The sequence below is a fragment of the Callospermophilus lateralis genome, chromosome 13 (genome assembly GCF_048772815.1).
Source record: "Callospermophilus lateralis isolate mCalLat2 chromosome 13, mCalLat2.hap1, whole genome shotgun sequence".
NCBI lineage: Eukaryota > Metazoa > Chordata > Mammalia > Rodentia > Sciuridae > Callospermophilus > Callospermophilus lateralis.
Window position 1 is genome coordinate 72,189,167 of NC_135317.1, and position 13,913 is coordinate 72,203,079.

At 39.2% G+C, this 13,913-nt stretch overlaps 1 protein-coding gene across 3 annotated transcripts in view; it reads right to left on the minus strand.

The window, feature by feature from the left end:
- The window catches only part of Hhat (hedgehog acyltransferase), a 296,093-nt gene that overhangs the window by 71,222 nt on the left and 210,958 nt on the right, over window positions 1-13,913 (minus strand). For all 3 annotated transcript variants that reach the window (XM_076831926.1, XM_076831925.1, XM_076831924.1), the window contains one exon: window positions 2,560-2,761. In XM_076831926.1, the coding sequence (XP_076688041.1) occupies window positions 2,560-2,761 (202 nt within the window). The remainder of the gene's footprint in view (window positions 1-2,559; window positions 2,762-13,913) is intronic.

The following is a 13,913-nucleotide window of genomic DNA, read 5'->3' on the forward strand; positions in this document are numbered from 1 at the left end:
TTGGATTTTGGCAAAAGTAAGGGAAACAGAAGCTTTAAAAAAAAAAAATCAAGAAGTTGTGTGCGTTTAGAAGGCCAGTTTGTTTTTTGGCAAAGGAAAACAGATTTTCTCCTGAACTATTCAAGGAGGAGGGTAGTAGAGGAAGATTCTGAACAGTGAAAGAAGACCTGAAAAAATAACAAAAAAAAACCTCCAAATTGGGAGCAATTAATTGTACAGTGATATATTGAGAATAACTCAGATAAACAATGTGCATAAAAAACAGGATCCTGATCCTGTAACTCAAGGAGGACACCATCTAAAAACTATCAATTCCCACCAGACTCCTAAGAGAAAAGATAGGTAATAAAATTTCTATAAAATAGGTTCTAAATAAATTTGTAAACTGAACACCACATTTGCAGCATGTAAGCAAATATCTCACTAAACATGCATATAAAAATTTCTCTGTACCTCCTCAACACCTGAACCATGGACAGAAGTTTAAATAAGGAATATACATGAGTGTCCTGGGGTATACTCTCAATGCTTCATCCAGTGAACAAGTGTATTTGTTGTCTTGACTTAGTTTTAATCAAAATTAAACAGCCATAGGTTACATACTACAGTTAGGTTATTCCTTCAATATTTTAGGTTTTTAAAAAATGCAGTAATAGCATAAACTATGACTCAAAGGCCACAGAACCCCGTTTAACATTACATTCAAGGTGAAAGACCCTTCATGAGACACAGAAACACAGCTTTAGACAGGACTGAAAAGATTTAAATACGCTCATGCATATTTAAATTCCTTCAAATGTGTTTTCAGTAGGTACTTTGGATCAGTCTTCATTGAAATAACTGTCCATTTGTACTCTATATAGATACATACTCAAGCGTACTCTGTTTTGGTGTGTGTGTGTGTGTGTGTGTGTGTGTGTGTGTGTGTGTGTGTGTTTAATCTACTGCTTTAGTTATATGTACTGGGGGGAATTTATCCATGAGAATCATTTTTTTCCCATAAATGTCTTCTGTTTTATAATCTGTCATAAAGATTGATACTAGCTTATTTCTTTTTAGCTACTTTTTTTCATGGCTAGTAGAATATTGCTGCATATTTAGAAGGAGTGATTTCCTATAAGATTCTAATACATCCTGTACCACACTTACAAAATAAAGTGTGTGCTCATTTAAAAAAAAAAAATCACTTAAAATGTGTGTGTGAAGTTCTTAATTTTCCCAATAACTTTCCCACAGAATTGGAGTGTATATTAAAACTTTAGCTTTCTTTTTTATTTTTTTAAAAGAGGTGGAGGGTGGCACTTCTATCTACAGTACCTATCAGTTTAAAAATAATCATACCACTTAGTATTGGCAAGGGTTTCCCACATAGTGTTTGGAGGATATTAAATTGGTATATTTTGTCTATAGGGTGGATACTAGTTGATATGCATGATGCAAAACCTAAAAGATGGAGAAGACTTTACCCAGGCAATTTTACCTATGAGAATTTACCTTGGTTATGATATTCACATCAATTAAATTGACAGTTGAAAAAAATGTAATTATATGAGTAATAAGAGAAAAATAAAGTAAATTATGGCATATCCATATTAGAACTCTTGTAGCCATTAAAAGGGATTGTTAGAAATACATTCAGCAATTTGGAAAAGTGGTCCCAATACAACAATCTCTCTGGATTATTTTCTTTAAATGTTACCTGTGCATACAAAAAAAAGTGAGTGTTAACATAATGATTGTTCAAGAGATATTTTTCTCTTTTCTTGTCTGAATTTTATAATTTTTATATAACAAAACACATATGGCTAAAATCAGCATATTACAGTGATACAGCCACATCAATGTTTATAGTAGCTCAATTCACAATAGCTAGACTATGGAACCAAACTAAGTGTCCTTCAACAGATAAATGAATTTTAAAAATGTGGTAAATACACACAATAGAGTATTACTCTACCTTAAAGAGGAATGAAATTTGCCAGTAAACAGATCTAGCTGGGGAATATTATGCTAAATGAAATAAGCCTATCCAAAAAAACAACAGCCGAATGTTTTCTCTGATATGTAGAAGCTAATTCACAATGGGGTGGGGGTAGGGAATAATAGAGTTACTTCAGATTAGGTAGAGGGGAGTGAATGGAGGGGAAGGGGATATGGGGGTAGAAGAATAGTAGAATGAATCAGACATTATTATCCTATGTACACATATGACTACACGACCTGTGTGATTCTACATCATGTACAACCAGAAAAATGAGAAATCATACTCCATTATATATAATGTATCAAAGTGCATTCTACTGTCATAACTAATTAAAACAACAATTTAAAAATAATCCTGTATGGCTTTAATAGTTACAATAGCCATCCACTGTATTCATTTGTTCACTTAAATAATGGCTACAGAAGCTTCTCCTCTAGTTGTGGTGCTTCTAGACACATGGTCTTTGAACCAATCTCGTAGGTTCAGCACATGCTGGGGCAAACCTGATGACCACTGTCCCTCCTAAACCTCTTCTTCTAACTCAGCTGTCCCCAACAAACAAGGACCCTGCTCACCAAACTGTCCCGGATGCAGGGCTTCTCCACCAGCCTCCGGACTCCATTCTCCACGGTGATTCCCAGCCAGTTGAGTGCTGCCCAGCACCAGAGGTAGTCATAACCACCATGCCAGAAGCTCACAAAGGCAAACGTCACGGCAGTGGAAAAGAGCATCCACAACAGGCCATGCTGGGACCCTCCCAGTGGAATGTACACGTACCTAGAGAAGGAAAATGCAGTGAGAAGCCATGACGGGGGACATACCTGCAACATTTCCTGTTCCTGGGCTTACCTCTCCCTGGCCACTCACTGTACCCAGACCCTTTGCTACTTCCCAAAGGCCACAGACCACTTCAGATTCTCTGTCACACAAGGAATTGGCCAAAAACCCAAACCTCCACACTGTAGGGCTTTAGGTTAAACTAACACAGAGGCTCAAGAGCTCTCATTACCAGAGCAATGTAGCACTTACAAGAGGCAGGGAGAGAAGTAATGAGTTCCCTTCTGAAAGGGATGCACCCAACCCTGGAAACCCAAACTCAGAATGGCAATCAAGCTGCTGGCTACATGGGGGCACCAACCTTCAAAGCAGGAAAGTACTCTGCAGCCCAAACTATTTAAGTTCAATTGCTAAAACCAGGCCCCTAAATGATAGGACCTGAGTGCGGAAGAGGGGTGCAAAGGCTGGTTTCCTTAGTTTTCCAGGAAAGCTGCCCAGAAGCCATAGTGAATTTGCAAATAGAAAGAAAAGCTCTGTGCTTACAGGGCAGCCAAATCACCACCCAAACACAGAACCATCCTCCAGTTATGGTCTCCACTGCTAAAAGAGCTGCAGGGAGAGGGGCAGAACTACATTCTTTCATCAGGACCTTGCTGCTTGGGAGGGACAAAGCTCACACCTTGGGTTTTAGAACCAAGGGGACCGAGGAGCATGCCCTAGCACGCAGCAGCCTTTTAAAGAACCCATAGGCCTTTATTGATTTCTGGTTAGTGCTTCTTTGTCCCACCTTCCTCCAGGAAGGAAAAAGAAGCACCATTCTCATTCTACACAGTGTATTCCAAAAGTGTACACTTCATGTACACTTTTTGATTCTTCAAAGCACCACATGGTTTACACTACTGTCCTAGCATCTCGAAAGGTCAGCATTTGTCCTGTTTATGTGCTACTGTATTTTTTGGAACAAAACCTTAGTTTGAAAATCATTTTTAATAGAATCATTTACAGACAGACAAGTCAAAAAATAAATGAAAACAAATTAGCTCATAAATAAATATGCCAAAAATTACATGATTATAGTTTTTTACATATTTATTTACAAATTTTAACTGGTGCATGAAGACAAAAAATGTACATATTAATAGGGTACTGTGTGTTTAAAATGTTATACTAGCTATTCAAACTTTTGTCATTTATTTATGATGAAAACTTTCAAACTCATACTAACTTTTTTTAAAAAAAATGCATGCACATTACTAACTATTGCTGCCTACTATACAATAGCACCAGAATGTCTTGCTCCTATCTGTGATTATAATTATTCATAAATGCCCTCCTTCACAAAGACTATCTCCTTGGCTAAACTTCAGTGAAGCTCCGATAAACCCTCCAGACCTGGTGTCATATTTTTTGGGCATCATCCAGTTGCAGCAAGAATCCTGCTCAGTCTAGAGAAGACCCCTGACCTTTAATGATATCTGATCACCCTCACCTGGTTTCAGCAAGATTTTTTTTTTTTAACCCAGGATGCTTAGTCACCAAGCCACATCCTTAGCCATTTTTTATATTTTATTTAGAGATAGGGTCTTGATAAGTTGCTGAGGCTAGCTTTGAACATCACAATCCTACGGCTTCAGCTTTGAGTCACTGGGATTAGAGGTGTGTGCCACTGTGTCCGGCTCAGCAAGAATCTTGTTACGTCTGTTTAACCAGAATCCCCCTCTAATCCAACATCTCCTCTTAGTATTCTTTCATCCGAAGACCCCCGCTCTGCTTGTTGGCTATATCTCATTTGTCCAAGTTATATTCAGAATTGAATATAACACTGAAGTCTCTTTTTGCCCTGATTTAATAGTTCTTCATAAAATTTGTTTTTATAGAAGCCAAGCATAATGACACATGCCTATAATCCCAGTGAGTCAGGATGCCGAGGATGATCACAAGTCTGAGGCCACACTGACCAATTCCATGTGGCTGAGTAGTAAAGCACCCCCTGGGTTGAATTCCTTGTATGGGGGACAGGAGGAGAGAAAGGGAAAGTGCGTTGAAGGAAACAGTCATTATGGATAGGTATGGTGGTACACACCTGTAAGTCCCAGCCACTTGAGAGGCTGAAGTAGGAGGATCCCCAAGTTCAAACTCAGCCTTAGCAAGCTTGGGAGATCCTGTTTCAAAGTTAAAAAATTGAAAGGGATAAAAGATACAGCTCAGTGGTAGAGCACCCCTGGACTCACTCTTCAGTAATCCTACCCCCAAAATTTTTGTTTTTTACCACTTTAAAGCACCATCTAGGTCTGGTTTTCCCTTAAATGCCCTTTACTCTCAAACATACTCTGATTTAGAGAATAATCATATACTAACCTTAGAAAATCCCATTTTATAAATAAGAAAACTGAGGTTGTGAGTTAATTTGTCCATGATACACAGCTGGGAAGGGGAAGAACCAAAATATAAATCTGCATCTATGGCACCAAAGTTAATGCTTTCTGTCATACTTAAAGGTTAACTCTTAAAGCCCTCTTTCATACTAGTTGGAAATGATTAACCCCAAAGGAGAAAGTAGTCATTTCTAAAATAAGCAGAGAAAATACTTCCTCTCATACAAAACCAAGACCATCTTCACAACCAACTCAGCAAACACACACCCAGGACTCCTTACATTAAGGGATCATACTTCTGCAGTACTGTAGTTATTTAGGCCTTCTGGACATTTTTGGCTTTAGGAGAAATACAGAGACAAAAGATGTTGTTCCTGCCATGAAGACAGGTACACCTGACTATGGTTTAAGACTATGGAAGAGAAGGGGACAGATGAAGCAGAATGGCCAAGTCATCACTTAACTCAGGCTTAGAGGATGAGATTCTTTCTCTAGGCAAAGGGGAAAGGGGGTTGTTGTACCAAGGACACACAAGAGTCGTGGGGGGCATTTGCTCAAAAAGCCCAGGAAAGCTGGGGGCACAGGTCTTAGTTGGTGTTCTGCTGCCCCCTAGAGGCTGTGTGGTTATTGGTGTAGAACACTCAGCAATGGCAAAACATGGGCTACAAATCCCAGGCTGCCTCCTACCTGCACAAAGGTAAGTGCTGCCTTTCACTTCCCATAGTTTTCATAACAGCCGGTACACAGATAGTAATTATGACTAAGTGACCACCTTCAAAAGTATGAGGAATGACTGTAGTTAAGGAAATTTCACAAATACTGTTTTACAAAACAAGTTATCTAATACTCCCCTCCCCCAACACCTGTTTTCACAGAGATTTTTATAGTGTGTAAAAGTGAGCTGTACTGTGTATGTCCAAAACCCCTGGATAGAATCAAACCCTCTTTTGCTCCATACGGATAGCACTCAACAGCCGATTCAACTCCAAAAGGGACATGTTTTTCCAGCTTCTGATGAGGACGCACCTAACCCCATGATCACATGTACAACTATTTTAGGCATCTCCTGGAACCATAGCTCTGTTACTCTGCCTTCAAAATGACAGCTGACAAAAATCTCTGAGAATGCTTTATTCCAGAAATTCATACATGGCAGATCTCCAAGGACATGAGCCTGCTTGTTCCAAATCGTAAGAGGGTATCCTTTCCAGACTGGAAGATAAAATCTCCTCTTCCCTCTTATTTTCTAGAGGGCAGTGCACCAGTGTGGTAAGGGGGGAGTGAACAGGTGAGTTTTACAAATTCTATCGCTCTTGTGTCTGTTCTGTGATTAATAAAATCAGAAACATGTCTCTGTTTTTCAAAAGCAATCATGAGACCCCACTTACTGAGATGTGCTGCACGGTGAAATTGATTTCCCACTGGAAGAAGGCAATCAGAACCACCCTCTCAGCAAAAGCGAAAATAAAAGATTTTTTTCTTGCTAGGGATTATGCGAGTCTGAGTCTGCCCAAGGCCTCTCCCTGCCTGGCCAATTTCATATGGTCACTAATGCAGAGAATGTCGCTTGAGGAGGTGAGCATCCATCTACAGCCACCTTAATCAAAAACCATCTCATGAAATCAATGCTACATAGCAAACCCCCAACCGAGGAGACTGAATTGATATAAAATATGAATGGTACGGATAATACCCACCTTTCACTGAGTGCCCATGATCTGGGTTCTTTATATATACTGTTTCAAATCATTAATACAACCTGTAAGGAAATAATGACTTTTTTTTTTAAAAACACACAGGAGATATAGAATCTGAACCTAGAATGTTCTACTGCACTATTTATCACAAAGGAAGCATTTCTTTGGATAAAATAAAAGGAACATTTATCCCTATCTTCAAATCAGTTTTCACAGAAATATTTACTAGTCTTGCCTGAAAAAAAATGTCCTTTCTAGGGAAGAAGTCTTGCTCAGAAAAATAAAGCTTGTTATTTTTTATTAAAGGAATTGGACCAGTGACCTGTTAGCTACTATTCAGTGCCAAAAGGTCAAAGTAAAACTTCCATTGCTGAACCGACTAAATAGTTGTCTTGATCCCACAGAGATGACATCTGCTATCATGGCATCTTGCAAACATCTGTGTCAGAAGTGGGACATAAGAAGTTGGTTGGGGGGAGCTGCTGAGTGAATATACATGAAGACAATCTCCACCTCGCTCACATCCACAATGAAAAACAACTCAAGAACATGCCCTGAGCATGGGAGATGGGCAGTGGGAGTCCACATGGTAAAATAATCCTTTACCAAGGCCTACAGAATAGTTCCATGTCTTTCCATGTTATCTCTGAACCTATTTCTCCATACTAACCCCAAGGCTCCATCAAGGTAAGAAGATGAAGCACCCAAGATACTCATGGACTTGGCTTTCACTGTCCCATGGACTGAGCCCAGGTGAGCTTGCAGGTCTCCAGTGTCCCATCTCCAAAGACTTACTGCTTGGCCAAGTTGGGCAGGCAGCTGCTGCCATCCTACTCAAGCTCTACCTTATCTTTCCATCCGTATTTCCTTTATTCTCAATTTAGCTCTCTCAGCAAATCCTAAATCCTAAACAGAAGGAACTTTCTCATTCCCATGCTTTTGGTCATTCCATTTTTACATTTAGAATTCATTCCTCTGCCCCAATTTCTCACTTGTACTTAGTCTATAAACTCCAGTCCATTGTCCACCTTCTCCAGGAAGCATGTTTTGAATTTTCCAACTTATTGTTCACCAAAAGACATCTCTGGAAGAGACTCTGGAAGACACCTATCTCCACAGAGTACAGACATTTGAAGTACCCTGAGGTCTTTCCATACCCTGAAATCGTACTTCTGCTACTGAAGTCAAGAGCATGTATTTCCAAACCTCCAGAACTAATCCAACCCCAGGAAATATATTATTAAGAATGAAAGTACTAACTCTTTCATAATAAGAGTCTTTGGTAGCCAGGAAGGACAAGACTAGTGGCTGTGTTACACTGGTGGCAAGGTGACCTGGCTGTGGCCACCCGTGCACTGAAAGGAGCTCCTGTTTAGATCCCTTAAGAGTTGGCTGTGTTCTCCTAAACCCAGTTCTCATAGGTAGTGGTTCCTTGACCCAATACTGGCTCTGGATTTTGACCTCAGCCCCAATTTTAGTGTTCTTTAGCCAATGATGGCCCAGTCACTTCTCCATCCTACAGGTACTGGATAAAGTGTTGGTTTATTCCTCACATCAAAGAAACTAAAGATCTACTTGTAAGAAGTTTTCTAAGAAGATGCACTCAGAAAATATAATTTACTTTTAATATCTTTCTGTCCGGTACAGATCATAATGGGATTTTAATAAGTAAAAAAGCAGCAGTTGGTTAATGGGTAACCATAGACTATTCTCTCCAGAAGGCTACAAGGGATCGGATCTACTTTCAAGGCAGAGGGAATATTTTGAGCTGGGCTAATTCTCAATTCATTTACTGAGAGATGTTGGGTGTAAGTTTCATACTTAAGTCTAAAAAGTTAACTATTAAGAATTCTATGTCCTATTTGGCGACAGAACATTGGGGAATTTATGTAATTTATGTTAAACTCCAGCTATATTTAGTCTACACTTAAACATCTACATTTAATGTGCATTTAAAAATTTGAATATTTATCTTTAAAAAGTAATCCTCCTCACTCCCCACAGCTCAGAGGGTTGAAGTACTATACTAATGAGCCCAGGTCTGCAGCATATATTCTAGAGAAAGACTCAACCCCACTTTCATAGTCCAAAGCCTAGCTCCCCAAAGCTCTTTCTCACTGCAGGAGGCTGAAAGAATATGAAGGGCTCTGCCCAGTCATGCTCGCCTCCAGAACCCAGGCCCATGTTAGGCTCAGGTTAGGCCCAGGTCTACCCACCAGCTGCAAAGCACAGGCCAAGGAGGGTGATGCTTCGATGGTAGAGGATGCAGTCTTGGTCCTGCTCTGCCAATTACCAATTTCTGTTACGCTGAGCGTGTCAATTGAGCCTGCTCTGCTTCAAGGCACACACTGAGTATGAACTGGGAGTACTCACACCTTCTCCAAGTATGAATTGCTGGGAAGACCAGACAAGACAGTGTTATGTATGAGGACTCTGACTTTGTTTTCTTTTTTAATTGAGGCAAGAATACTTAGCATGAGATCCAACCACTAAACAAACTTTAAAGTGCACAAAGTAGTATTAACAACAGTCACAATGATATAGAGAAGATCTCTAGAATTTCTTCATCTTGCATAAATGAAATTTTGTACCTGTTGATTAGAAACACTCCCCTTCCCTCACCCCACAACCTCCCCCCCCCCCGACAACGACCATTCTCTTCTTTCCTTCTATGAATTAGACTACTTTCGATTGCTCGTATAAATGGAATCATGCAGTATTTGTCCCTCTGTGGCTGGCTTATTTCACTTAGCATAATGTTCTCCATGTTGTTGCAATGGCAGGATTCCCTGCATACCAATGAAAGCCTACACACTTACTAATCAGGGACTAGCAGCAACATACATGCACTCAAGAAAAATCTCATTGAAAGTTCTTATCAAGAGGTTAGGCTCAGATCCTCCCCAACAACCAGCAAACCCACTCTGGAGCCCAGGGCCCGGCACAGATCTGCCCCTGCCACCAATGCAGGAACTCAGGCCCAGGATAGGCCCAGGTCTGCCCCACCTATCAGCAGACCCACACTAGAGCTCAGGCACTGGCCCAGGACCACCCTCGCTGACCTGCCAACCTACACCAGATCCAGGCCTAGGCCTAGAACTGCCTACACTGACCTGTGTGGGAACCCAGATCCAGGTTAGGTCTACCCCACTGACCGGCAGACCCATGCTGGAGCCCAGGCCCAGGGTAGGGCCAGGGTAGGCCCAAGGTCGGCCCAAGGTCCACCCCCCTTTCCTACCCACTTGGGAGCCCAGGCCTAATCAACCTTCATCTTGAGATACTGCAGCCATCACCATAGCCTTGCCCACACAGTAGCCTCCACCTTGCGGCAATGGACAGGGCCTAAAAGCAGCTACATCTCCGAACAGCATCCCAAAGCCAGTGTAAGGCCCACCCTTTCAAGCCTATCTGTGAAAGAATCCGTCTTGGGACATCCCCACTGCAAGTTATCTCTTGCCGCCATCTCTTTAGTTGCAGTCTCATCCATTGTGGGACATAGGCAGGGTCCAAAGCTAAAATGAGGTACAGACAATCTGCACGGTTACTACAAGATTATAGGGTAGAAACTGTAATACCTCAGATCCACACTGCAAGAAAGGAAGACACATACCAACATGAAAAAACAAGGGCAGAACGTTCCCTAAACAAACCAGGATACTACAATAACAGAACCCATGGACAGTGCAGTTGATGAAATGTCAGAAGGAGTTCAGAATATGCATAATTACAATGATCTGTGAGTCAAAGAATGACTTAAATGAGCAAATACAGACAAAAATTGATTACTCTAACAAAGAGACAAGAGCGCAAATACAGGCAACCATTGATCACACCAACAAAAAGATAAGGGAGCAAATACAGGTAGCAAAAGATTACTTCAATAAAGAGATTCTAAAAAACAAAAACAATCAGAAATCCTTGACATAAAGGAAACAATAAACCAAATAAAAAAACTCAATAGAGAACAGACTAGGTCACCAACAGACTAGAGCTCAAGCACTGGCCAACACGAACAGACTAGATTACTTGGAAGACAGAATGTCAGATAATGAAAACCAAGTATACAATCTGGAAAATAAAGTTAGCTATACAGTGAAGATGGTAAGAAACATGAACATCCAAGAATTACGGAACAGTATCAAAAGACCAAATCTCAGAGTTATTAGGGGAAGACACATTCCATTTCAAACCGACGGAATGCACAATCTCTTCAATGAGAATATCAGAAAATTTCCCAAAGAATGAATTGGAAAAATCAAATACAAAGAGGCTTACAGAACACCAAATTTACAAAATTCCAACAGATCTACACCAAGGCACATTATAATGAGCATGCCTAATATACAGAATAAGGATGGAATCTTAAAGGCTGCAAGAGAAAGGGATCGAATCACAATATAGGGGGAGACCAATTCGTATCTCAGTATATTTTTCAACCCAGACACTCCAATCCAGGAGATCCTGGAACAACATATACCAAGCTCTGAAAGAAAACGGATGCCAACCAAGAATCTCATATCCAGCAAAACTAATCTTTAGATTTAATGACAAAATAAAAACCTTTTGTGATACACAAAAGTTAAAAGAATTTACAATGAGCGAGCCCACATAACATAGCATCCTCAGCAAAATATTCCAGGAGGAGGAAATGGAAATGAAAACCAGCAAAGGGAGGAACTACACTAAAAGAAGAGCCAATCAAAGGAGAAACCAAGTCAAGCTAAAAATCAAAAAACCAAATGTCTGGGAATATAAAACGTATTTCAATAATAACCCTGAAAGTGAATGACCTAAACTCAATTGAAAGACATATGGACAGACTGGATTTTTAAAAAAAAAAAAAAAAGACCCAACAATAGTTGCCTTCAGGAGACTCATCTCACAGGAGAAGACATCCACAGACTGAAGGTGAAAGGATGGGAAAAAAATGTACCATTCACATGGACCACATAAACAAGCAGGGGTTTCCATCCTCATATCAGGTAAAGTGGACCAAAGCTAGTGAAAAGGGATAAAGAAGGACATTTTATACTGCTTAAGGGATTCATACCTCAACAAGACATATCATAGATATCTATGCCCCAAACAATGGGGTATCTAGGTATGTCAAGCAAACCCTTCTCAAGTACAAGAACCAAACAGACCACAACACAATTATGCTGGGTAACTTTAACACACCTTTCTCATCACTGAATGGATCTTCCAAACAAAAACTAAACAATGAAACTACAGAACTCAATAATACAATCAATAATTTGGATTTAACAGTCATATATATTCAATCCATCAATAAGAGAATACACTTTTTTCCTCAGCAGCACATGCATCCTTCTCCAAAACAGACTACATGTCACAAAGCAAGTCTTAGCAAATACAAAACAGTAGAGATACTACCCTGCATTCGATCTGACCATAATGTAATGGAATTAAAAACCAATGATAAAATTAAAAAGAGGAGCTACTCCCACACCTGGAGACTAAACAATATGCTACTGAATGACACATAGACAACAGAAGACATAAGGGAGGAGATTAAAAAAAATTCTTAGAGGTACATGAGAACTCTGATACAACTTATCAAAATCTCTGGGACACTATGAAGGCAGTGCTAGGAGGAAAGTTCATTGCATGGAGTTCATTCATTAAAAAGAAAAAGTCAACAAGTGAACAACCTGAAATTGCATCTCAAAGCCCTAGAAAAAGAACAAACCAACACCAAAACACAGGAAATAATTAAAAAACAGGAAATAATTAAAATCAGGGTGGAAATCAATGAAATTAAAACTAAAGAAATTCAAAAAAAATAAAAAGCTGGTTCTTTGAAAAAAATAAATGAAATTGACAGACCCTTAGCCACCCTAAAGGAGAGAGTAAACTCAAATTACTAAAATTTGTGATGAAAAAAGGAAATCACGACAGACTATTTAAATACAGAAGATAATTAGAAACTATTTTGAAAACATACTCCAGTAAAATAGAAAACCACAAAGACACCGACAAATTTCTAGAGGCATATGATCAAACCAATCTGAGTCAAGGGGACATACACAATGTAAACACATCAATTTTAAGCAAGGAAATTGAAGACACCATCAAACGCCTACCAACCAAGAAAAAGCTGGGACCACACAGATTCATAGCTGAGTCCTACAACAACTGCAAAGAAGAACTAATACCAATACTCCTCAAAATATTCCATGAAATAGAAAAAGAAGGAACCCTTCCAAACTCATTCTATGAAGCTAGTATTATCCTGATTCCAAAACCAGGCAGAGACACATTCAAGTAAAGAAAATTTCAGAACAATATCCCTGATGAATATAGATGTAAAAAATCTCAATAAAATTCTGGCAAATCACATTCAAAAACATTTTTTTAAAAATAGTACACCATGATCAAGTGGGGTTCATTCCAGGGATGCAAGTTTGGTTCAATAAATATAATTCATCACACCAATAGACTTAAAGATCAGAATGACATAATTATATCAATTGATGCAGAGAAAGCATTTGACAAAATTCAGAATGCTTTCAAGTTCAAAACCCTAGAAAAACTAGGAATAGTAGAAACATCAACATTGTTAAAGCTATCTATGCTAAACCCAAGGCCAAAATTCTAAATGGGGAAAAATTGGAAGTACTCTCTAAAAATTAGAACATAGGGATACCCTCTTTCACCTCTTCTATTCAACATAGTCCTTGAAACTCTAGATACAGAAATTAGATAAAGAAATTAAAGGGATACAAATAGGAAAAGAAGAACTCAAATTATTATTTGCTGATGACATGAGAATCCAAAAACTCCACCAGAAAACTTCTAGAATTAATGAATTTAGTAAAATAGGATATAAAATAAATACCCATAAATCAAATACATTTCTAGTGATGAATCCTCTGAAAGAGAAATTAGGAAAACTACCCCATTAAAAACAGCCTCAAAAAAAAAAAAAAAAAAACCACACACACACACACAAAGAAACAAACTTGGGAATTAACAAAGAGATGAAAGACCTCTAAAGTGAAAACTATAGAACACTAAAGAAATTGAAGAATACCTTAGAATATGGAAAGATCTCCCATG